We start from the raw sequence: 25,485 nt of genomic DNA, 5'->3' as shown, positions 1-25,485 counted from the left end.
TACACTGCCCCCTAGCGGTGAAGGTCATTATGAGACTCAACGTGACTGCAGAGCACGCTTCTGGTAGGAAGTATATTTTCAAACAAATCACATAAAACAATGATTATCTCATTCATATTGGTGTCTAACGAGTTGCTTACGTTTTAGGGCAAACCATTGTGTTTATTTTGATGTGAAGACCTGCGATCATCGAGTAAATACTACTACTTTAACGACGGTAAGCAAGTAATGATATACGTATCTTAATTGTGCTTTTGTGTGTTTTTCGGCCAAATCTGGTCATTTTCGAGAAATCGTGATCTTCAATCGCAGTTTCAGATGTATGGAATCGTTATATGTTCGATCTTGTGTGAATATCATACTAATTAGCGATTAACTTGAGCCTAGTTAGCTAGTCGCGAATGGATAGACGTGCAACTATCTTGAAGTTTTTGTTTGTTTTTTAAAGTCATTAGAGACTCAAGAAACCATTTCATTTTGGTATTTGCATTTAATACCCCCTAGAAAGTGCAATTACTCCTAAAATTATCCTGGATGACATTAAATGTTTGCCATCTAATCACCTGCCCTCTCTCTGCCTGTCATTGGCTGGGCTACGTTCCAGCACCCCCGCGAACTTTGAGAGGATAAACGGTACCGAACGTGAATGAGGAATGAATCTAACTAATTAATAGATTCATGGATTTCTCAAATATCATATAGCTGCAGCCCAAATTGCAATCTCATTTGGCCCCTGCATAGAAGTTTATGAGAACCATTGTACTCTTAAAAAAAATAAAATAACATAAAAACTACATTGCACTTTTGTTCTGTGAGTGAAGGTTACATAATAACAATCATATGAAGTCCAGGGATGAGTGCCATGAAGCAATCTGGAAGTGGAGTACCATGTCTCCAACAATAATTTGCAACCCAAGCCATGATTCTCTGCCCCACAAAAAAATAAAAATAAATAAAGCAATGATCTGCATGGTAATCAGAGGTCAACTCGATTGCAATAATTACTTAATGTCAGATAACTCAAGAGATAGTGTGTTGTCTGGCACCATAAGTGATTATTTTTGTGGGATTGGAGGTTGCGGGTTAAATCACAATCAGTTGCATAGTCAAAAATATTTCAATAACAACAAATAGTTGGCTTCTGAAACATACTGAATGCTTGCTTATTTAACCTTGGCACTTTCACTTTATTTGTGTGCAAACTTATTTTCTAGCCCAATCCAACCACCCAAAATTGTTGCTAAATACCCTATAAAACATACAGGAGCCATTTTATGACAAGGTAATGACTTTAATCATTGTGGTTCTTGCTTTGGCAGTTATTGGTCGGTAGGAATGATGAAAGAAACAACTTTTCAAGGTCATTTATGTAGCAATATTTGCACATTATTTTATTCTAGTAGTGGATATAAACACAGCAATCATCACATTTTCAATGTCATGGTTTTGACTTGAGTGGCTTTTTCTGGAATGTACTGCATCATTTTCATTATAAGTATTTTTTCTCCCAATTTTTTCAGGTATGATGCAACCAAACCTATTGTGCAAATCTCTACTCATTGACTGCTACTGACGGAAAATTACATCCAATCCATTCAAAATGGGAGGCCTGACAAAGGTAATAACACGAATCAAAACTTGCAAACCAAAAAAAAATGCTGCCTAAGGGAAATAAATTAGGGTAGCCAAACTACAATTATTAAAACCCTATAAAGTATGCATTTCCACTACTAAATATGAAACTTAAAACGACTAAATGCAGCAACTATCTCTTGTTACATGTGAAAAACATTTTTTTAGTCTATGCAAAAATCTTAAAGTTAACAAAAAACTTCCAATTTCATTTGGTAGATATCCAATTCTCAAGGAGGAATCCGAAGATTGCATGTTTTTTTGACAATATTTTCTAAACTTGTCTTTCCACATACAGTTCAAACTTTTTTTTCATTTTTACAGTAATCCGCAAACCAGAAAGTGGCGCCTGAATACCTTAAAAAACATTTAGTGGCATTTTAATGACAAGATAATGGGCTAAATCTGTGTTGGTGGTACATTGGTTTAATTAGTCAGCGTCTAAGTACACTTTATAAACCGCATTCTGCCAACTGATGCATTTCAGCATAACTAGATTGAGGAATGGTTAAGAGTCACTGAAGGATTCCTGGGACCCCCCCACCCCCCTCCCCTCAATTTCCAGCATGATGACTGCATAACTCGCCGGGTGGGATTACAGAAGAAATGAGCTCCCCCGGTCGGTCAGCTCAGTTGGGTAGGAAGGGTTTCGATACTTAGACTGTGTTCCACTTTGTGCTTTGTCTTTGGGATTAAATGTTACCCAAGACCTTGTAATGCGGTGTAATTTGTCTAGGGGCCTGATTAGACACCTACACCAAGGCTTGCCCTGTGATATTATTTTTGATGGAAATCCGCTCACAGGTATTATGTGGTTCTGTGGTGTGATGTACAGACCATTGGAGTTTTACGGTCATTTTCTCCAAAAAGTCCTTCAAAACCTGTTGTACTTTTATTTGTAAAATAAGCCTAAAAAGCATAACACGTACACAATCTCAATGCAGCATTATAATTATAAGGTCTCAAGTACTTGTGTGGCTCTGTGGCGTAATGGATAGCGCATTGGACTTCTAGGCTGTTAACTCACGAAGGTAATTCAAAGGTTGTGGGTTCGAGTCCCACCAGAGTCGTATTATAGTTTGATCGCCCTGGATAGATACAAGGTTTGATAAAAGGTTCTTGTCATGCTACCTCTGAAATGAAGAAAGAGTTAATAGTGGTAGAAGTATAGATAACATTGTAGGCAAATAGTTGAACTAAGTTTATCAAAACTGTTTACACTGTACCTTAAAGTACCAGTTGCATCTTAGTTAGTACTTCATTGAATTTGTTTGATTGGACTTGATGAGCCACAAGTCGACATTATTGTGTGGCTCTGTGGCGCAATGGATAGCGCGTTGGACTTCTAGCTAAGAATCTTGAGAAAGTCATTCAAAGGTTGTGGGTTCGAGTCCCACCAGAGTCGTTATTATAGATTCTTTGCCCTTGATAGATACTAGATTCGTGTCATGTTACCCCTGAAACAAAGAATGACTTAGTACTTGAAGAATAGATAACATTGTAAGCAAACAATTCTCAGTTTGTTGGTGGATTGAATTAATCTGAAGCTTTTACATTGTATCTTAAAGTAGAACATTGCTATCAGAGTTTTTGATTCATCACTCATCTCTTATCAAATGTATGTGATCTCATCATTCTCTGGTCCAAATGAAACTTGACCTGCCTGATATATGTTGGAAATATTTACGTGGAAGAGCAAGTCATTTATCAAGATAGATTGGGATTTCTATTTTTAACTGTTTCCAGGTGAAGCAGTTTTTTTCGTTGAGGAACCTGATTACATTTTTCCATAGTAACTCTGTTGCCTGTTATCAGTTGGGACTTGAAAAACTTTCCAAAACACCATAACTGCTTTTATTGCCCTATTGATTTCCCATGGCTTACTTTTATATCACTCTTGAAACACTAAAACAGCAGCATGTTTTGCGATTATTTTCTTACAAAGCACTTTGACATGACGTTATCTTTTCACTTTTCCATCTCTGACGTATTGGACGAGCGTTCATCCATTGAGGTTTGGGTTAATACATAACTTGACTCATGTCACAATCGAGCCTTGTCGTTTTGAAGGTCGTGGTAGACATTAACCACAAGCTCTGCGATACTCGATAAGAAAAGTTTGCAAAGCTCAAATTGCCCGAGACTGTACACTCGTTGGTTTCGGTGTCAAGAGACAAATTTTATCCAGTAGTCATGAAAAATAGACTTATTGTTGAATGGGTTGAAGTACATATTATGTGTCATTTCCCTCCACCGACACCTGATATTTTTATCAAAACATATTCCTTGCATGACTCTTAAGATTATTCCTTCCTCCTCTTTTTCTTTATCAGTTATTTTGTTCCCTCGCTGAGTGCGATTACTGGCAGCCTAAGTTGCTTTCATCTCTCATATGGTGCAGATAAGTCTGACAAAGGAGGTTGTCTTCTAATTCAAACACACCTAAGGCTAGTCCACGTTGTTCCCGCTTTGGACACCCCAGATAACGTGAGGGACTCCCAGGTCAAGCGACATTGTCAACAAATCTCAGAGAACAAACAGATGCTGGCGGAATCAGCAGGAGGTTCTGGAGCTCGTTTATAAAGCTGACACAAGCCCCTTGGGCTAAAGTCCTATCCATTAGTATGGTTAAAAAAAAAGAAAATCACAAGCACGCAACAATAAAACAATATAATCTAAATTTAGTGCTCCAATCAAAACCAATAAGCACTTAAACTGAATATTACATTGAGCTTTATTGTGGAGTGAGGAAGTAAAAAAGTACACACCTCTGTTCCCTATGAAAAGTTCGATGAAAGTTCAAGAAAGTTAAGTTTATATTGCAGTCATTGTGCTCCGTTTCTGTATGATGTAATGAATGTTACATACACTATTTACTGTAACCAGTTAATAGGCTTAAGACTGGAGAATTCCATAATTGCTTAATACTAGATGCTAATACATGAAGGTTATTTTCAGAAATTGATGTCACAAAAACATACTTTATTTTATACAGCCTAAATGCCTAGATGTTTTCTTTTGTACATAGTCTAGTGTTCGCGGATAGTCGGACTGGGGTATGGATTGGTGGCCATTGTGCAATGTGGACCGGAGAGCCACGCATTTTGCGGGGTAACTGGATCAGTATGAGTTGTTGGCTGTCGATCAGAACACATGTTGAATGGATTCAGTCTGATGAGAAACAGGGGCGTTCGTGTCCAAATTTTGGGACCAGTGCACTGACACATGCGCGACAACTGGATCCCTACCACAAATTGTGTTTATGTAGAGCTGCTTATGTAAGACTGACCCAGGCGCTCTCCTTCCCTTGATACCACCATCTTGCTGTGTGGCAAGTTCTTAATGGCACATTTGAGATAGAGTTAACACCTGCTCAGTTCAATCCATTAATTTGAATCAGTCCAATAAATTCATCAGTGTCTGTCGAGATAGGGGCTCCAAGGGCAAAATTCAGTTTCAAAATAGCACCAGGTTCTGTTCTAGTTCTTTTGTTCCAGAACATTTTGTAACTTGTGCTTCGTCACTCTTGGCAGCGTCCCCTTCTCCCCTTTTGTGTGGCGCACACCCACGCCAAACTCCCTTTCTCCTCTTCCTCTGTGCTTGGCCTTTCTCCCCTTGTAAATACGTGCATTCACTTTCTCAATGCGAAAGCACCAAAACAATGACTTATTCTTCAGGGCTGGAGCCAGAAGATTGACCCCTTGCGTCTCTTCTTTCTTGTCCATTATCTCTTTCTTCTTCTTCTTCATTTCTACCGACAAATCTCTTGAGTTTGCAAAGTTGGCTTCAACATGACTCCTACTTCAATAGGTAGAAAGGAGGAGAAACCACTTTGATGCTCTCGGTTCGAAAGAGCCATTGAGTCGCGATGCATCATTAGCCGAAAAAGACCAATCATTAATCAGTCGTCAATCAATCATTAAAGCAGGATATATTTTAGATAGCACTTTGTTTCTGCTTTTATATGTTAACTAGTTTTGCATTTGAATTGGACGATAAACTCGTTTCAACGAACAACTTCATAGGGCTATTTTGGTAGAAGTTACTGCATTGACATTGAAATAATATCATAACTGATTTTCAAAAGATTATTTTATCAATATCAAAGCATCTACATTTACTCAATAACTGCCATTTTCGGCGCTAGATATCCAATCCATTCAAAATAGGAGGGTTGGCAGCGAAAGAACGTTGCTAGTTCTTAGCTCAAATTCATTGTCTGCCTTTCGCCGCTAATAGTTGTGAATGGTTTGAACTCTTTAATCCCGATTGAAAACTTCTTAGTGGCTTCCGGGGTGTTGTTTGTTGTTTTTTTCCCTTTTTTATTATCTCAAGGGTCTTTTCCACCACACTAGAATGCATCTTCCACAGACACTTGCACACACAGTGATGCCGGAGCCCAGTGGAGCCACATTGTAAAGCGAGCTCACACTGGGCTTGTGTTTGTCCACTCAGGCCGAAAAAGCTGAGGCGCCCTCAAAGCTTGATTGCTGACTAATCCCCACAGTAAGACAACAACACCGACTGCAATCTCCCTTGGAGCATGTGCTGCAGCGCACAGCAGGTAAAAGGCCTAAAGGGGGGCTTCATTCTTGCCCCCTCCCTCAAGCCTTTTCTATTAGGCAGAGGATATAACTGCTTCCATTTTTAGTGTTTAATTGCGGAAGCCATTACCGTGATGTGCAGCGACACAGTGGCCCTAACTAGAGCGAAACCCCCCACCCCGAACCCATCACCTCAGCCCCCCGAGCAAGCTTTGAAACCCGAGAAAGCAATTCTGACCTTTGGCATTCTGCCTCCCGTGGTAAAAACCCGCCCCCCAAAACACATTATTTCACTGTTTCTACCCTAGTTTCGGACAGGATGTGACCTATGCAGAGGTCTCTGTAGGAGGGCCTTGACCCCAGACACTGTCCAGACTACATGTCTGGACCCAGCAAGCCCCATTGGGCTGACCATTAGACCTGATAAGAATATGTATAAGTACTCAGTTTAAGATAATGATATAAAGTCAATCACCTCAAGAGTTGTAGTACACCCAAAACTGGTTACCAGTCAGTGGTTCAGTTAACCATTTGCCCCTATCAAAGTCAAGCAAATGAACCACTACACTGTCCATTAGAATTTGCAGAGTATCTCCATTTAGCAATATTTTCTGGGGAGTTCCAGATGGAGGTCCTTTTTAGATTTTATCGTTAACTTGTGTATCTTATAACGCCATTAAAGGCCATTCCGTAAGCACGTCAAATAAATAAAAGCGCAATCCGGGTGGGACACGTTAGGAACCAGGTCATGACGTCTGCTGTGAGTCAGGTCCAAAGCTGCTTTTTTAGAACAAAGTACTGCAATTGCTGAACAAACTTTTAATACCTCATTAAACCACACAATTTGCAATTTGTCACGAACAACAACAACACAGAAAGAGAGCTTAAGCTTACTGGGATGTTTGCAGTATAAAATGTTCTCATTAAATAAGTGTTAAGAGTTACTGTGAACGAACAATTGTACACTTAATTAATTTCAGTTATTGTTGCGTTGCAGTCAGTCTTTTTGAAATAGAAGTACTACATATTAATCCTTCCATGAGTGGTTATTAAAAGACACATGCTGGTCGCTGTCTGATTCGTTGTTACCATAACAACTGGGCACAGCAAAACAAGTACTTTGAGGGCAGGAGAACTGACATTTTTTAATGTAGAGCATAACAATTTGGGTCCAGTTACTTTGTAATAATTACTTTTCTTCAATGTTGAAATGAAATTGAATGGATTGAATGCTGCCAAGTCAAGTAACCTAAGGCTATTTGGGGCATTCTACTCAACTATGCTTTGAGAGCACTTAAACATGCTGCTTCGATGAAGTGGAATTTTACATTTTGCTTTGATGATCTGCTATGAATGCTTTTATGGCGGAGTTTCATTCACTCTCATTGACGTTGATAGATGTCCAATCTATTTGAAGAGATTAGAGATGCAAATTCAGTAGTGTAAAAAGTAGAGTGCTGAAATTGCTCTTAATGCTGACTCTGGTGGGACTCGAACCCACAACCTTTGAATCACTTCATTTTAACTGCCTAGAAGTCCAATGCGCTGTCCGTTGCGCCACAGAGCCTCTTCTGATATTGATTTTGGACCTTCAATTTTTTTTAACCTGGATACCTTTAACTGTGGGGCTGTTGACATGCTAAACAGTTGACAAGAACAGCCTGGACTGTGTCTTACTGTAGTAAAAATGTATTTTTTCCTTCCTGATAAAGAACAGTACTTGGACGAAAGAAATTCAGTAGCAATCTGAATCAGGGAATATCCCGCATTATACTGCTTGTTAGTTAACTAGCATATCAATGTTCAATCCAGTGCACCACCACGTTGCAGCTAAAGTCTTACAAAGGTGGATGGATTTAAGTGTCAATTACATAGAGCTTCCTGTACAAGTGGTGGTCTATAGCTGCTTTTCAAAGGATTACAGTAGATCATTAACATAATATTATGACTATTTGTGTGGTTGCCATAGATCATCTGGCACCACTTAGTGTAGATCACTAGAGGAGTAAAGTACTAGAAATTTTGCAGACCAATTGGTGTAGTCATTGCCTGTTACCCACATTTTTCAGCATTGGGTAGCATAAGAGCTTTCCAAGCAGTTGACCTGCACAGGCTTATGCAAATAGACCTCATCCCTGGTTGCTAAAGTCACTATAAGACGACTCTGGAGGGACTCGAACCCACAACCTTTGAATTACTTCGCCAATGCCTATCCTAGAAGTCCAATGCGCTATCCATTGCGCCACAGAGCCTTACATATCCACAGTGGTGGAGCTGAGAGAATTTATCAGAGTTAAGACATTTACGTATATGGGAAAGACAGAGCTCCAACCATATAGCAATATGATCCAATATAAATACTCATTACAATCCAAGTCCAAAATCATTATGATGGCAAAATGCCTAAATCTGAAGAAAACCATACAATTTGTAAAAACAGGTCATTTTCTAGAGTAATCATTGCCTTATGTATCACCAAGTTATTTTAATATGAACCCTAGCAAACTCAGTAGCTCATTTACTCAGGACTTGATTTTTCCAGCACTTTTGCCACGTCGATCTTCTCGACAGTATCACTGGCCCGTGTAAATTAAACTAAATCAACAAATGGGTCTATTTCCTTAACCCGTCATTTTTAAAGACCATTCTGCTGTCCAAAAATACGCTAATCATTTTCCAGTCTTCTGGTCAGCCCAAAACTGCCAAAAGGTCAAAACACAGCAGAAATCCACAGATAGACTCATGATTATTGCTTTTTACATTTTTGTGGATGATTTTACAAGTACAAAGTGAGGCTTTATTCCTCCAAAGAAGGCTTGAAGGAGAGAAACGGAATCCAACGGAATCCCCTCTTGGCCACAGACTCCTAATTGGCCTCATTACTGCGTAACTTCCTGGTCAATGCACGCCACGCTGACCTTGGCCTTTGAAATGTAGAAGTGCCGTCTTGGGGTTGGTGCTCCAGGAACAAGCTTTCTCTGTGTGCGAATGCATGTGTGTGCAATAGCGAAACTTGTGCTGGAGTGCTCATTGGTGATCCCTCTGACGTCAATCTGCTTCACTTGCACTGGATCGATGTCAGTGTATAGTGTAGGGCTGAGGATTGTATTAGACTAGGAGCCCAAGTATCTATCAATCACTTTTACTGATAAACGCAGACTTCAGACCTGATTGTCAGTGTAAGTGCTAATTTTTTTTCATTCTCTCACCAGTAAATATTTCTCCATGGAGAAAATAAGTTTTTCTTCATATATATTTTATGTTTGCACACAGTTATGCTTGACTTTGTCCTTACTTCAGTTAAATTAGTCACTCTAGTAACCCCCATTCCTTCAATTAGGCAGTTAGCACAATTTGGGCACTGAAAAAAAAATCCCACTTTGTTTGTATGTAGCAGATTATTGAGATTCACCACTCAGGTTTAAGAGCCCAGGATTGAAAGAAAGGAGGCCACACAAAGCATATCGTAACACCTTGTGTGGGACGATGAGCTGGTGGAAAGTATGAGTCCTGTTTTATGAAGCGCCAATTGATGGGAGGCCCCCAGAGGGACTGCAGATGGAGAGTGTGACATAACCAGTGTGGGGGGAGGAGAAAGATAATTGGCACTCCCAACTTGGAGGAGGGAGACAGTGTTAAAAGAAGTGAGATAGTGGAGAAGGAGCAGGGGGGCACAAAGCAAACTGGAGGAGGCAAAATGAACTGACATCATGTCTTCAAACAACCTGAGGTCACCCCCACATTGTGTTGCCTTCCAATCTTATCTTGATAAGGTAGATTTTTAGCTTCTAGTTAATCACTAAAGTTGTATTTTGGGATAAAATGTTTTTTTTTCAAATGGAGGCAGTTTTTTTTGTAAAAAGACTAAAATGTGATTTGCTTCTTCCACTTTATCCTTTATAATCTTGGCATGGAATTGCAGTAAAACTTTTGGGGTTCAATATGCACATGAAAATAAGACGTGTCTAGATCTTTTTTTGGCAGATTTGAGAGGGGTATTTTATAATTTGAGTTTGATTCACTTAATAAGGGACAGCATGTATTAATGAACATATTTAGGGAACTACACAGTCACCTCTAGAGCCAGCCCTTGTTGATGTGTTGATTTTTTTGGCCAAATTCTTGCAGTGGAGGAGTAGCTTGGTGTTGGAAGATTTTGTAAACTTTTCGCAGTTCAGGCGTTTTTTTTTTTTAAATATCTGACAGTGGTGGTGCTTTTTTATGAAAGTCAAGAGTGATTCCTAGGTATTTAAATTCTTGGACTACACTGATCGTTTTTCCTTGGACAAAAACATCAGGAATATGGTGGTTATATTACAACTTAACGTCAGTATTTAATTCCAGTTTGAATCTCATGGGTTGAAGCGACTTAACCTAGCGCTAAGTGCCAACAACTGCTCGGCCATGATGATTTACAAGATGAAACGAAGGCATCTGATACGAGAGCTCCCTGGTCGTATCGCCTTGCATCATTCAGCGTGGGAATCATCTCGCATGTGTTATCTCTTTGCCGCAAATATGTCCACCACCATATCAAGTGTCACAAGCTGGCAACGCTCGTATATAGCGAACACAAATCACTGCCACGCACGCGGCGTGTTCCCCAGCTGCGGTGCGAGGTCACATGATGGCTCTCAGTGACCCTCTTCTTGTGTCGGCTCGTCTTGGGTTACACGCCGACATCTGCTGTGTTTTGGATCCTCTTGTCTTCTCTGTCTTAATAGACAACTGTAAAAACGGTGTCAATACCGGTATGTGATGCAATATGAAGTATTTGGTTATGTGCAAGATGCTTTGATAACGTAAAAATAGGTCATCCATAGATTTAAGTGCAGTCATTTTAGCTTGTTCGCCTTCTAATGAACTCGTCATCGTGACCTCAGTGTCCAATTGGTGTGTGATAATGCACACTTAAACCAGTTTTTCTTTGATTTTGTGCCAAGATCTCACCTTTAATGCTTTGTGATGGTTTCTAATTAAAGACTTAAACATTATATAAATATTTAGGTTCTTCCCCTTTGCATAAAAAAGCTTTGGGCTTGTGTAAACATGGCTGTGAATGCAAAAACAGACTTTTGCAATGGAACTACGGCCACAATAATTTACGTTTTGAGGCTATACTTGATGTAAAGAGTTGGAAAACCTCTGCTATATTTCGAACCTGGGCACATACGCGTGTTAACATTCCAATGCATTTTCTTGTGAATGGCTGCCATTGATCTAGCTCTCTTTGAGGCCACCTCCTAGCGTGAGTGTGGTGCAGAGCAGGTAAGCGATAGCAGGTAAACCAATACAGCCCCCCCATCCCCCACCCCTTGTGAACACACACGCCACTATTGTATTGTGGCTTGCTTCCTGGGCCCCCCGTGTACTACCTGCCGGCACATTCCTGCCCAGCCGTGTCAGAATGGCTTTGTGTTCACACTCCTTTTGTGGCGCTCTCCCATTCCGTGTCGCCCTTTTTCTAGTTTGTCTTCTTCCTCTTTTCACTACATGACAACATGTATTAATTTTGTTTGTGTTTACAATAAATATGTGCTTAAACGTATTTAATGCATGCAAAATTTTAATTGTGTGTTGTATTCCAATTGGAGAACTTTTAAACAACATTTATAGTGTATAATTTTGCAGTACACCAAATTAACCAGTGCTTGCTATAATGGACAGCTATTTAAAACTCAAGAACTTATAAAGCATTATTTGTACTTGTTTTACATTTAGGATATTTTACCCTTTACAGGCAAAGTGTCTATTTACAGTCATTTAAAAAAAAACAATTTTACACAAACTCACTCCAATGACTTGCAGTTATCAACACAAACAACATCACTTTTATTAAGTGTGTAGTTTCCCCAATTAAACTGATGACTTTAACTTTGTAGGGGGGTCAAATTGTAAAAAAAAAAACGTCTCAACGACCCTGACAAAAGTAACAATAAAGTACTGTTGGAACACTTCTACTTTGACAGTTGGCAAATAAAAGCCCCTTTCTGGGGTAACTCATATTTTGACCCATGAGTTTTGAAAGCCAAAACTGTAGCCCACACCGTGTGTCTAATAGCTAAACCATATGTCACAGATACACTAGACAGCTTTAGTAGTGGCTAATTCAGACTGTAGGAGACAATCTCTTTTGCACACTTGGAACGCCTGTAAGCCCAATTCCTGTAATTACGGAAAAGGGTTCAATTGTATATGCAAGTGGCAGTATTTCATTTCAGACTGCTCATTTGCACGTGATTGGTGGAACCGAAAAGTGCAGTCAGGTCTTAAAGCTGTTGAAAGCAAATAAAAGTTTAGAGCCTCTCCAGGCAAGAGTCAGAAACGGAGATGGTAAGTGACACCGTCCACTTGTTGGAGTTGTCACTTACTTTTGCGGCTTCATTTGAGCCTTTGGCCGCCTTCTTCTTCCTGCCTGCTCAATAATGCCCCGGGAAGCTTGATTACTTTAGGATGAGGTGATAAAGAGAGAGATTTACAACAGCCAGACAAAATCCGGCACTCCTTTAGTCCACTCAAATGTTATCACTTAGAAGCTGAAAAGCTATAGTTTCATTTTTCACTCCCAGTCAAGGATAAAGCAAATAAAATGTGATAGATTTTTTTTCTTTACTGCTAATTCCTATAGGCAAGGAGATGAAATGTGAGGAGCATGTTTGGGTTTCCCTCAAACATGGTGGTTACGACTAGGAATATATAAATACAGCATGGATACAGCTACGATTAATCGACTTTAAACGCGGCTGACGTAAACTTGTCAAATCTTATAGTCTCAAAATCTTGGCTCAGGCGAAATAGCGCAAAGGTCCTGATCTGGCCCCCGTGCCTCGAGTTTAACATCAACGCTTTAGCCTAAAGTGACCCTAAACAGCCCCCACACCATCACCCACTCTTTCCATTTTTCTTCTCAGCTTTGATCTTCTTCCCCTTCCCTAACCTGACCTAATGCTCTTCCCTCAAATCCCAGGGAGCCCCACATCCCTCTGTTGCTTATCCTCCATGGTGGGTTGGCGTTTAGGGGGGGGCGTAAGAGCCCGGCTGGGTGGTCCCACCCCAAAAAAAACCCAACCTCCCCGTTCTAGCCCAGGGTCAGGAGTCAGAGGTGAACTCCGACAGTGTGTGGGAAAGGTGCTATGGAGTGTGCGGAGCTGAGGAGGAAGGAGCCGGCCGGGGGGCTCTGCCGGGGGGCTCAGGCCGGTTCCTCCGCTTAACGCACCGGCGTGGCTCCTTAATGGAGCTGTGGGGTCAACGGGACAGAGAAACACAGGCGTGTTGCTGCATGGTGTCACTTGCGCTTTTGATTTATTGGTCCAATTCCTTCCCCAACGCGCCATTGTTTGGACTGACTGGGAGGGACGGGAGACCGCCTTAACTGCCCGGGTGATGTTCTCTTTGGAAGTTGCTTACGTCAGGATAGTCAAGGCTCTCAAGTTAAACTGTTTGGTTGGCGTTTTGAAACAATCACTGTTTTGAGGGTCAAGGTCCGCCATTGATGTAGAGCAGGGGTGTCAAACTTGGGGTGCTAAGGTTTATTTTTTTTTAAATTGGATTAAAGGAACTGGACCTGGAACCTAAATAGTCTGTTTTTATAGATCTAAAGCAATGTTTATTTGAGCTTTTTTTCCCCTTAATATTTTTAAATGTCTTTTAATCATAATGTCATCAAGTGTGATAGGACTTTGAAAAATTTCCAAGATTTGACTGGATTTTTTCTATTAAATTAAACTCCTAAAAATGCTTAACACAAGCAACTGTAACCCCCAAATCTTTTTTTGCAATACATTTCCCCGGAGAAAGATTTTGACGGCTTAATATTATTTCCGTGGTTTGCAGAATGAACGTCACAGTCAAAAGTTCCCAAGGACATATTTTTTTTTTTGTAAATGACAGTCATGAGGTGAACAAAAAACCCCACATTAGAACAAAACGTCCTGACAGGAAATGAAACCCTCATGCAGATCTGTCTGTTCCTTTTAATCTATTAATTCATTCTGGCTCTTTTTGACAAGCTTAAAAGAAAATCAACTTGAAGAAAAAAAATATAAAAAAGACAAACAGCTGCTCTCTGTTTAGGAAGCATCCCAATATGTGTACAAAATATGTGGTTAGCAGTATGTATACAATTATACACCTAAAAGTATGCAGTCCACATAGTTATTGTTATGACTAAACACGCCCTCACTGACAATGGCGCCTATTTGTTGACAGATTTGCGTCTTGTCAGACTTATATGAGAGTCTTTGGCCTCCAAATAGCGCATCAAAAACAACATTAGACATCTTTTTGATTGCCAGCCAAAGATGGCTATGAACTTGTAAAACAAAACAGCTGTCAACATGAAACGCTCGGTAGGATACAAAGATGGATGGCGCTGCCGTTTTGGTTAATGGAGTGTTTCTTATTAGGCACAGACTTAAGTTGCCGGAGAAACTTCACATGATTTATTTTCCCAGAGAAGTAATCTGTAAAGGTGGATGGTTTGGGGGGGAAAAGTTCTTGGTCATATAGTATTGGGAAATGAAAGCTAAATGTACAGTAATCCCTCGAAGATCGGGGTTAATGTAGACCAGACGTGGCCAAGATAAACAAAAAACAGCAAAGTAGGATTATCCTAATTATAACTACCACAATATAATGTTTTCGTGCCTATACAGGAAAAGTACAGTTATTAAAAATGGGATTTATTAAATGTTACAGCTGGAAGCATGTAAAAAACTGTGATCTATTAAGATCTAAATATAATGTATATATTTAAAAATGTACCTACTTTAAATACTGTACTCAGTGAAAATAGTTGATGTCAATCAAGTCCTTTTTCCGTGATATTGGAGGGCATACTGTACATGATATAAGAAGCCGAATTAATTTTGAAGGACTTTAAATGTTTTTTTTGCACAATTTGCTACTGAGTTTTTTAAAGGAACATTAGAAAAAATATATAGAAAAGGTAAAGTGTTAAAATCAATATGACACTCATGCGATGATGCAATGTTTTGTTTTTTGATTGAGTGGAAAAACTATTTTACATTATTTATATTGTCTTTGTTAGCCTTTGGGAGGAGGAGTCACATTTTTTTTCAGTGAAGTTCACAGACGGCAAAGTGACATCACGGAAAGTAATTTTGCAGCAAACCAAAGCAGGCGGCTGCCCCAAGGTGGCTTTTATGATTAGGAGATTATTAGCAGGGAAATGAAAGAGCCTCACGTATACTTCAATTGTGTGTGTGTGTGTGTGTGTATGTTTGTGTGAGGGATAGAAAAGGAGGTCATCAAGTTGGCCTGCCCTGACCATTTTCAAAATGAAACTGGGCCTATAATACAGTGAAAAAAAAGTTAGAAAAATCTATGTTTTAAAAGCTTTAACTGACATGTGTAGTATAGGAACTGAGGAAATGAAACAAGTGGTTACCATACATGTGTGGTTGGTTCCATTGGCGTTGATCAAAGGTACAGAGGCGTTTCAGGGAGCGACGCCCGCACCGGCATCCAATCAAGACCTTATTTACACAACAAAGCCAGCGGGCCTCACGTGAAAACGTTCCACGTGAGCCACCTTACGAGCCGATGTTGCCACATGTCGTCCATATGCCGTGTTTGTACTCAGGCTGAAAAGATACACTAAAAAAGTGCTCTCATACACACCTGCCATGCAGGTGGGAATGCTACCGCCAACATGAAGTTGTAGTACTTATTGAACTCCTCGACTTTTAAAAGTAAAAAAAGAACCATCTGAAACAGGAATAGTTCATATGAAGATTTGTAGAATGATGTTTTTTTTTGTAGAAACTCACCTTCAGACCAACTTATAAAAATGTCAACAAAAGTATACATACCGGGGAAACAAGGTCAAAATGAACTACGACCTCCCGGCTCCTTCTAGTGGCTAACTCATCCTGTAAATAACACTTTAAGTCCTTATTGGAGTCTATTTCCACCCGCTAATCAAATTTAACTCAAATAAATCAGTTTTTTCCAATTCCTTTGTATCCCAACTTCAACCAATCCAACAAAACCTGTCTTTGACAACAAAAACTCACTACGGGACGGAAACGGAATGAAAGGATCCATAGATAGGATGACAATTACAGTAGCAGGATTGAGAAGACTCCAACATGTTAGGACTTGTTGGCACCCAAGCAAAACCTGCATTCAAAGCAGGGTTTGACTCCACCATTGCTACTTTCCCAGGTGAACATCCCCCCACCCCACCTAACCTGACCTGCTCACAACTTGTCACTTCCCACAAAAGCTAATCCAGCCTCTCTCTCTCCATTGTGTCCCGCTCACTCAGCATTCAGAAGCCCCCCCCCCCCCCCCCCATGCCCCCCTCAGGCGAGACGCTGGGAACGTCATGTAAAAAAAAAAACGGATTGTAAAGAGCTAACTGTTGAGCCAGGCTTTAACTTTATTAACTGCCGCCTCCTTTGAGGTGGACTTGTCAGCCTTGACTGGGGCCCTTATGAAATCATGTCGCCATAGAAAAAAACTTATTCTATGGCCTTCTTTCACGACGACTAGCAAAGAAAGGGTCAGCAAACACAAGAGAGGCACACTTCACCCACGATTGACACCCACTGTTTTTCTGCCCCAAGTGAGGAAAATATCATTTGAAATCATTCAGTGTCATTGATCCTGATGCCCAATCCATTTCTTAACAGGACAAGAAAAAATGAGAAAATAAATTAATAGCCACACTGGAAAGAAATGTTAAATATACGTAATGATATGGATTTGAATGCTTCATTTTGAACATATGCCAAAAGAAAGAACAATAAACCTATAAAAATACATTGAAAAAATCGGACCAAACCAATGACACACTTTCGGATGAAAACAACAATACTTATGATAATAATAATAATAAAATTAAAGTGAATTTACTCAGTCTTCCCAAAAAAGATTAGGCTATTCCCCAATTTACAATCAGTCCCTTATTTATAATAGAAATAAACTAAATAACCATACACATAAGTAAAGATGAGAAAATAAAGACCCAAAATATAGAAACTAGCCAAAAAACAGCTCATTTTTAACTTGACAAATATCACATTCCCAATCATGATTTATTTCACATTCCATGCCCAAAAATCAAATGAATTATGTCCAATTTAATTTCCCCCACATCTTTTGCATGGTATTAAATATTTGAAAACTGGTCCCGTGATGATGTCATATATAATAGCAACACATTGTAGTCTAAGAGGATAAGAACATGAGTCTTTAATGGGGGGCTTTTCCAGGGGATGAGAACACAATTAAAGCAGATTATAGGAGCGTTGGCTGGTGAGTACAGTGTGTCACACTCAGCTGCACAGGTGTTGTACACCTGGGCCTTTTAGACTCACCTTTTAGCCTCACATTCACCTCACTAACAGGGGCTCAGGGACCCTCGACCCTCAGGCGCACCTGTGCTTATACTTCCAAAAAGGTGGACACATTTTTTGACCCAAAAAGTAAATCATAAAATATTGCAAAGAAATTCACGGCATTTGAAGTAATGATGATTGTTACCACTCAAGACAGGGACGACGTGATTGGCTGAGTTGCGGTTGGTCTCGTGTGGAGGTCACGGATGTCATCCATCAAAGTTGACATGATCCTCCAGGGCCCACTGTCTCCTCTCATTGACACACTGGAGAGCACCACGGGCTTAAGGCAGGACACAACTCGCAAAGGGTCTTTAAGTAAGCCCCCCATGGATTTCCTTCCACGTGAGTTTGTTCCACTGACCCATCAACTTTTTCAACTTTGTTCAATGTATCTCTTTTCATTTTAATTGAATAACTACCCGTGTGTTAGCTAAAATGAAACCATGAGTAATACTTGATATGCTGTTTGTCTTTTTTAAAATGTATTTGAAGGAATTAACCATTGAAAAAAAGGAAAATGCATTAAAAAATAAGATCTTGATGCACATTTCTCTTTAAGAAATGGGCCAACAAATGTTTGTTTTTGTCCTCGCATGATGATGTAAGTGAAATATTTCTTTACTAATTTTCCAGTGCAGGTGATCAATGCTGATGATTCGTGACAGGTGAGAGAGAGCAGGAAGGAAACGAACATGGACTATTCTGGAATGTTGTTGTGCCTGGAGGGATGGTGCAAAAAAGGCCTGCTGTGGCATTTGGGAAGGTAAGAGACAAACTCCAAAATTGGGCGTGCCTTGCAAAAAAAAATGTAGTAAAGTCATTTTAAGCGGGAAGTTTATTTCCAAAAACATACTTTTGACTCTCTACGTGCAATGCATTGCGTAAAAAGAACCTTCGGACGTCAACAAGTCTTTGTGTACGTGCAGTCTGGCATTTGTCAACGAAGACTTGATGCTCTCCACATGGGTTTTTTGGGTTCACCATGGGCAAGTGTTGAAAGATGGAGTGTCAGTCACATTGATGGAACATTCGCCCCATGCGAGGGGATCCGAATATATATAATAATGCAGCGCTTTTACAAGAACAAATGACAAAAAGAGGGAGGGATAGGATGTGGCACGTCTTTACCTTGCAGCCTTGCAGACCTGCAATCTGATCTTCCCAACGTAAACGACCTGCTATCAATTCTGATCATTTCGAGTGATGTCATGAAAAGATTCCTCAACAAGTTCCATCCGGTAGCTCATATGGGTCTTAACAGGAGATGCGCATATTTGATTGATTATTTCAATGACAGATCAGGTCAACTTATGCTACTTGTTTTTGTTTTTAGCAGTGCTTTAGGCACTTTCTTCCATTGACTTAAATAAGGATGAAAAGAGCATAATAATATTAAATAAAATGATCAGAACTGACAGATTTAATATGGAGTTAAATCTTTGTCGTTTTTGTTATTTATGGTAAAAATGGTCAATGTACATTGTGTTCGGTAGCAAGGTAAAATTATATCATTATTTCAAGTATACACAAGTTGTTGGCTAAGGTGTTGAGGATAGGCTGATAGGGTGGGTAAGTATGACTCATGTTTTTTTTTAAAGTAATGTAGTCAACCGCTGACGTTATTATTATTGTGCATAAAAGGTACATAATGCATGTATGTCATTCAAAATATGCTTTTTGTATGCTTCTTATAAAATAGCATTCAGGTTATTGCAGGATTTAGATGGACATGGTTGTATATGGTTGAGTTGCTATGTAATGTTTAGAGTTCACATTCCCTTTCTGCTCTCTGCCACTTCAGCAGGACGGCTTGAGTTTAGCCACAGGTTGTCAGGGTAACCAAAGCCACATTTTTTTTCTATTAGCCCCCTGGCAGAAGGGTGTACACTCAGACAGTTGCTAGGGCAAGGTATATTTTTGCAAGACAGTATTTTGGGTGTGTAAACTTTGCTATCATTCTAAATATCTGCCGTCTTTTTGTTCTGGAGATTTATCTTTAGTCTTGAAAATGAGGGGGTCGTCTTATATTCGGGCCAATACGGTGGTAGTAGTAAACAAAGCTGAAAAACTTTGTTTATTAGCACTGTAAATTGAAGGTTACAGTCAAATCAAACATAAAAACAGATCAATACAAATACTAATCTATCTGAAATAAGCACATAGTTTTGCTTCAGATAAAATTATTTACAAACACTAATGTTAGGTATCTTCATGTCCTTGTTTGAATTGACTTTTTCCATGTACTCTTTGAACATGACTCATTGTTTGGAGTAAATATTGCTTAGATTGTTTGGCATTGCATAGGGATTTCCCCTCTGTAATCACTGTATTTGTTGTAGAGTTTGAATTCCGTCCTCTGTCCATTCACCTTCCTCACAGACGTACGCACAAATCTGTCCAACTGAGCTGGTTGTCTAAAGTGGACAACAATGCCCACAGAAGGACATCCGTCATGATGATGTAAAAGAAAAATAAAGAACGGATACAATGAGCGATGAAACAGCCACAAAGGGAAGCAAAGTGAGTAACAGAAGCACAGTCTGGTACTTTTTTTTTTTTTGCTTAGCCAGCTGCACACCTTTGAGACCCCCCCTTGTCCTCCTTTCTTCTAGAGCCCACCTTAGGAAAACATCCAAACATCCTTGCCCCCACACGACGGCTTTAATCTCTGTGAAAAGAGCTTTTAACGACGAAGGGACCTGCCAAAGTGCAACAAAAGCAGGGAGGAACTAGGAGGATATTAGGTGAGTGCAACCTTCTGTAATTTATCACCTGTTGCCTTTGAGCCTCTTTACCTAAACCGTTCAACCCCGAGGGTTTTTGTGCAATTATTATTACTATTATTAATGGTTAAGAACAAGAGAAACTATGCATCAGGATGTTCAGTCCATTTGTCAGTCCTCCTAATTCAAATGAATTTGACGTCTAGCACTGTTTTTAACCCAATATTAATTTTTCGTTGCATGTCTTTTAAAAATATGCTAGATGAGGAACTCAATTCAATGCATTTTGCACAGAAAATCTAACTGTGGCTTTCCTGGAATGGTTTAAAGATATTGCCTGCCCTCCTGTGGACTATGATTGCAAATACTGATTTTATGTTTTAATTCACAGTATTTACCAAATGAATACTGTCATAGTCGAATGGATTGTGTTTTAAAGTCATTTTATTCCCAACAATATAAAGGTGAACGTATCATACAGACACAAGAGAAACAGGTTCGCTGCGCGTTTTTGTGCACCATAGGGTTAATGACGTCATGCCTGCACTGTGGCGCATAAAGCGAAAGAAAAGATTCCGTTTTATTGTAAACAAGTATAAATTAACTGAACTTTGAACAATGACCATAATTTATCGATATGTTTATTTCTGCCTTCTGCTTTTAATTTAGAATCCGCAACAAAAAGCAGAAAGCAGAAATACAATATTTTCAACCGTACAACCCTGTTGTTTGATTTCCAACTGCACGTGAACCCAACACTTACGGCAACGCATGACGTCATCAAGCAGTCCCAGCGTCCGTCTCGGCTCGATTGAGGCGAAAGCAACACTCAGACTGCATTAACAAAATCATTTAAAAATAAATAACTAGAAGAAACGCCCGACTTTCCAAGTCAACCGTGAAAACGGCCCAATTGACTCATTCACTGCAGCGAGGGGGGCAACATGTCCGAGACGTACGGTATGTTCGATCGGGGTGTTTTAATTCCCCGCTTAAGCCGTGAATATGAACGTTCCTCCGCTCTGGCAGGATGTGAAAAGCGCTTAGCTAACATCGCAAACTGGCTCGTTTACAGGGTAGATCCCTGTTGTTTAATGGTGATTATTCTTAAGGGAAAGGGAACTCTTTTTCTAAAATGAAAGACGCCGTTTCTGTCTGTGTGGGTGGTTGGATCTTTTATATCTACAGTTTACGGTACACCCCCTGCTTCCGTAGCACTGGGAGGCTACATTTGGCAGGTGAAAGTTGGTCAAACTTTAATATTTCCGTCCATGATTGACACAAGGGATCGGTGATCTGCAAGTAATGAAACAAAAAGATAATCTGCATTCATTGTCGTATTTAAAAAATATGTTTATATGACATAAAGCGAAACTAAAAGGGCCTGCAGTATAAGGAAGTTAGACAACGTTTGTGTGTGTTTTGGGTTGGACGGTGCAGGACGTCCAATCTGTTTTGATTGAATGTCATGCAATCTGAAAAGTTAACGGTATTTTCCCCATTTTATTAACCGTGGCTTACAAATTAATTATGAAATACCTCACCAGTGTAATAAATAGCCATCATTAATATTTCTAGAAAGGCAACTTGATCGTATTGGCTCTCAAGTTTTGCGAATGCCATCATATACTATTGTAGGACATATGTAATTTTATAAAGTACAGCAAATAAAGTATTGATTTCCTTTACTTCTATTTTGTTATTAGCCAACTTGCCTCTTCTTTTGATACTGTGATCCAACAACCATAGCATCCCAGTGGACTGCTGATAAAATGCCAAAGTTGGCGTGTCGCTGCTGTCACATTGACAACATTGTGAGGGACAACCGAGGACGTCTGGGAGGACGCTTGAAAAGCTGAGGGAAGCTTTTAGAAACTGCCAATTTTATTTAGTCAGCTGTGCTGTCTTAACACATCAAGCGGAAGAGTTTTTTCCCGTCTAAGTACAACTTCATGTTATTCTTCATAAGTCTGCTGCCAATTTCACCTTGACAAACTGGGCCTTAGGTCCGTGTTTGCTGAAGGAGTTGGCTTGAGTGCTTGTTTTTTGCTCCGGTAGACGGCAGTGTTGCTTTTGACAGAAAATCATGCAAGCATATGCGAGGCCTTGGTTTCATCATCTCATAGTTGTCCTCTGTGAAAACATCTGTACAAACACCTGGCGATGGCAATGGCGCAGTCACCCGAAGCCAGGTTTAACAGCTTTGACGCTTAACGTCGTGTGTTAAGTTCTACTGTTTGGCTTGGCCTTCCAATATTGTCAAAGCGCGCAAACCATGTTGTGTGCTCAGCGATTAGAAGGTTAATTTGGAGCCTGCCAGAAGCCGCGAGAGTGGGAGCTTGACGAGATTAAACGGATTGTCTATGCGGTTTCGAGCGCCAAACGCAGACTGTTCGGGTTGTCCCTTGGTATTTGTGTATCATTGATCTCTATTCTTTTTACTTCCAGACTTCCTCTTTAAGTTCCTTGTGATTGGCAGCGCCGGGACAGGGAAATCCTGCCTTCTTCATCAGTTCATTGAGAACAAATGTGAGTTTTGGGGATATTTATTAGCTAACTTTAAGATAAGAGTTATTTTGAATGAGTATTTGCGTGATTTATTGCAGTTAAACAAGACTCCAACCACACTATCGGCGTAGAATTTGGTTCCAGGGTGGTCAATGTTGCCGGGAAGACGGTCAAGTTACAGATCTGGGACACTGCTGGCCAGGAACGCTTCCGGTAAATTTGCGGGATTATGTTTTGAAATGCGACAGTTAGTGTGAAAGTTGGAAAATTAACAACAGAGACTGTTTGGGTTCTCAGGTCGGTGACACGAAGCTACTATCGCGGAGCAGCCGGTGCACTTCTTGTCTATGACATTACCAGGTAAAATATTTTTTGTGCAAATAGAGACAAAGGTGACAGTAAATCTTGATTCAGATTTAGTTTAAAAAAAGAATGCGTTCCCATGTTTTGTCTTACAGTCGAGAAACGTATAACGCCCTGACAAACTGGCTGACGGACGCACGAACGTTAGCAAGTCCCAACATTGTCATCATCCTGTGTGGCAACAAGAAGGACCTGGAGGCCGAGCGAGAGGTCACCTTTTTGGAGGCATCACGCTTTGCTCAAGAGAACGGTAAGTGGAAAGGATACGCTTGAATTTTTATTCATTTTCTTGTTGTCATGTTTCCTCGTTGCCTAATATTGCCCGTATCTGCAGAGCTGATGTTCCTGGAGACCAGCGCCCTGACGGGGGAGAACGTAGAAGATGGATTCTTCAAGTGTGCTCGTACCATCCTCAACAAGATCGAATCAGGTGAGCATCTGGTGTGGGCGGCAACTACTGAATTGACACAATTACCATGAATTGATACACCCCCCCAAAAAAAACTCAATTAAGTTAACCAATTTTAATCAAGTGCATCTAAAATAACTCAAAATGTGCACTGCATTTCAATAAATATTAGCACATTGTGGGATGAACTAACATCTGTAAGAATGTTAAATCATCTCCATAGTTAAATTGAAAACAAAAATATAGGGTGGAAAAAACAACATGAAAAAAACATTAGAAAATACCATTAAAAAATCATATTAAAATTGAAACCTGCCTTCCACAAATGTTTGAATTATATCACATTATGGTTCATGTAAGCCACACTAACAAATTTTAATATCATGGCCTACATGTCCAACTATGTGAGCACCAGATTATTTTTTTAATGTCCAAAAATAGTCACTTCCATGACTGACCATTGTGTTTACCTCCCCAGGCGAGTTGGATCCAGAAAGGATGGGCTCGGGCATCCAATACGGAGACGCTTCACTGAGGCAACTTCGACAACCCCGAGGCAGCACGTCACACAACAAGCAGCAATGTAGTTGCTAGGGTTGCATGCATGCTCCTCTTGCACGGTCCAATCCACAAGATGTCCCATGCAGGTCAGTGACTTCAGACTCCAACAAGTTTAGCCAGGGAACCTGTTTTAATAAGTCTCTCAGATCCAGGTGTTTTGGGGTGTCTTGCACACACCTCGGAGCACCTGGATCAAACAATCATGAGGACCACTTTAACTCTTGGCTTCTCAGAAGGTGTATTTATAGATGTGAGGATGTGCCGGAATGGTATTCAGTCCTTAGTAGACATGAACTCTTTCAATGCCATTTGGGGATGACAGATGTCCAATCCTTTGGCTCTTTTCGTTCTTTTACTTCAAATTTACATTCTTTTCTCACTAGTTGACGTACAACCTATTTAAATTGGGAAGGCAGGCAGTGATTGGATGTCTATCTATCGCCATAAATGATAGTCAACCAGTTAAATGGAAAAAAAAGTAATGGTACGTCAAGAAGAGCTTCGTTGTCCCGTTTTTTTGTTAATTGCACATTTCAGTGGATTTGATCCATTTTTGGACTCATCAGCTTTATAAATGCACAAATGTAAGAATCATCCTCCAGTTGGCCCAAGTGTAATACATATATACTTAAAGACCTCCCAAGTTAGCCACCTCATGCGCATACAGACGTCACAAGAAACCACATTTCCCACATTTTGACCAAAACGATTATACATGCACAAGGCTGTTTTATTTTTATTTTTATTTTTTTTCACTTTCCCTCAAAAAGAACAGCCAGATCACAACGGGGTATTTCCTTGATTTCGGCTCCACAGCTGGTGAGTTTAGTTAAGCTTTACTTGAGGAAAAATCTAAAAGAAAAAAACAAAAAAATCAGGCCAGATTCATCCAAAAATAACAAACTTATTTGCGTGTTCTAAAGCGTACACCTTTTGGGAACTCAAGTCAGCAGGTTAGCACACTGGAGAAGATAAGAAATGTTTAATATCAGTGTTTTTTTTTTGTTCATTTTCTGTATGAAGAGTTATTAGGGTCACACTGATAAGAACAATATATACTTTTTTGTTACTTATTAGTACCATTTTTCTTCTCAGTGTGGCCTCAATTCTACTTTTCTTCTGCAAGTGCACTTTTATTTTACGGATGTTTTTGTTTCTATGCTGAAATGACATAAATGTACATTTTCATTTGACTTGAAATTGAAAAATAGATTTGAAAAGTCATTTCTTATGAAGGAATATCTGAGTGGGACATTGAAAATTAGGCAAGAGGGGTCAGTTGGTGTTAAAAAATGCGACTGTTATTTATTTATTTATTTTTAAAATGTCATACCGTCCAATCGGAGCCACTCGGGTTGTTTCTTGGTAAGAAATGA

General features: G+C 39.8%; 1 protein-coding gene, 1 long non-coding RNA gene and 4 other non-coding genes across 6 annotated transcripts; 4 read left to right on the top strand and 2 right to left on the bottom strand.

The window, feature by feature from the left end:
• Nucleotides 1-13: 13 nt before the first annotated feature.
• Nucleotides 14-2,423, top strand: LOC144200346 (uncharacterized). The gene is made up of 4 exons (XR_013327096.1): nt 14-63; nt 148-217; nt 1,521-1,618; nt 1,957-2,423. It is a non-coding gene; the product is annotated as an uncharacterized LOC144200346 (long non-coding RNA).
• A 185-nt stretch (nt 2,424-2,608) lies between these two features.
• Nucleotides 2,609-2,702, top strand: trnar-ucu (transfer RNA arginine (anticodon UCU)). Its single transcript has 2 exons — nt 2,609-2,645; nt 2,667-2,702. It is a non-coding gene; the product is annotated as a tRNA-Arg (tRNA).
• A 241-nt stretch (nt 2,703-2,943) lies between these two features.
• trnar-ucu (transfer RNA arginine (anticodon UCU)) lies at nt 2,944-3,037 on the top strand. The gene is made up of 2 exons: nt 2,944-2,980; nt 3,002-3,037. It is a non-coding gene; the product is annotated as a tRNA-Arg (tRNA).
• Nucleotides 3,038-7,652: 4,615 nt separating this feature from the next.
• On the bottom strand, nt 7,653-7,743 carry trnar-ucu (transfer RNA arginine (anticodon UCU)). Its single transcript is given in 2 exon segments — nt 7,653-7,688; nt 7,707-7,743. It is a non-coding gene; the product is annotated as a tRNA-Arg (tRNA).
• Nucleotides 7,744-8,335: 592 nt separating this feature from the next.
• trnar-ucu (transfer RNA arginine (anticodon UCU)) lies at nt 8,336-8,428 on the bottom strand. Its single transcript has 2 exons — nt 8,392-8,428; nt 8,336-8,371 (listed from the first exon to the last, which is right to left on the bottom strand). It is a non-coding gene; the product is annotated as a tRNA-Arg (tRNA).
• Nucleotides 8,429-21,029: 12,601 nt separating this feature from the next.
• rab4b (RAB4B, member RAS oncogene family) lies at nt 21,030-25,161 on the top strand. Its single transcript, XM_077722437.1, has 7 exons — nt 21,030-21,228; nt 22,717-22,797; nt 22,875-22,989; nt 23,074-23,136; nt 23,235-23,389; nt 23,474-23,569; nt 24,027-25,161. Exons 1-7 carry the CDS (start codon nt 21,213-21,215, stop codon nt 24,140-24,142), a joined length of 642 nt encoding a protein of 213 aa, XP_077578563.1. The 5' UTR covers nt 21,030-21,212; the 3' UTR covers nt 24,143-25,161.
• Nucleotides 25,162-25,485: the final 324 nt, after the last annotated feature.

This window comes from Stigmatopora nigra, chromosome 8, assembly GCF_051989575.1.
Source record: "Stigmatopora nigra isolate UIUO_SnigA chromosome 8, RoL_Snig_1.1, whole genome shotgun sequence".
In the NCBI taxonomy this organism is placed as follows: Eukaryota; Metazoa; Chordata; class Actinopteri; order Syngnathiformes; family Syngnathidae; genus Stigmatopora; species Stigmatopora nigra.
Note: the sequence above shows the minus strand (reverse complement) of the source record. Positions and strands in the feature narration are given on the sequence as shown.

What these genes read in the sequence shown, in the direction of transcription:
- rab4b (XM_077722437.1), top strand. An exon ending in CTTGTCTATGACATTACCAG is followed by an intron (nt 23,137 to 23,234) that starts GTAAAATATTTT and finishes TTTGTCTTACAG; the next exon opens with TCGAGAAACGTATAACGCCC. An exon ending in ACGCTTTGCTCAAGAGAACG is followed by an intron (nt 23,390 to 23,473) that starts GTAAGTGGAAAG and finishes CCGTATCTGCAG; the next exon opens with AGCTGATGTTCCTGGAGACC.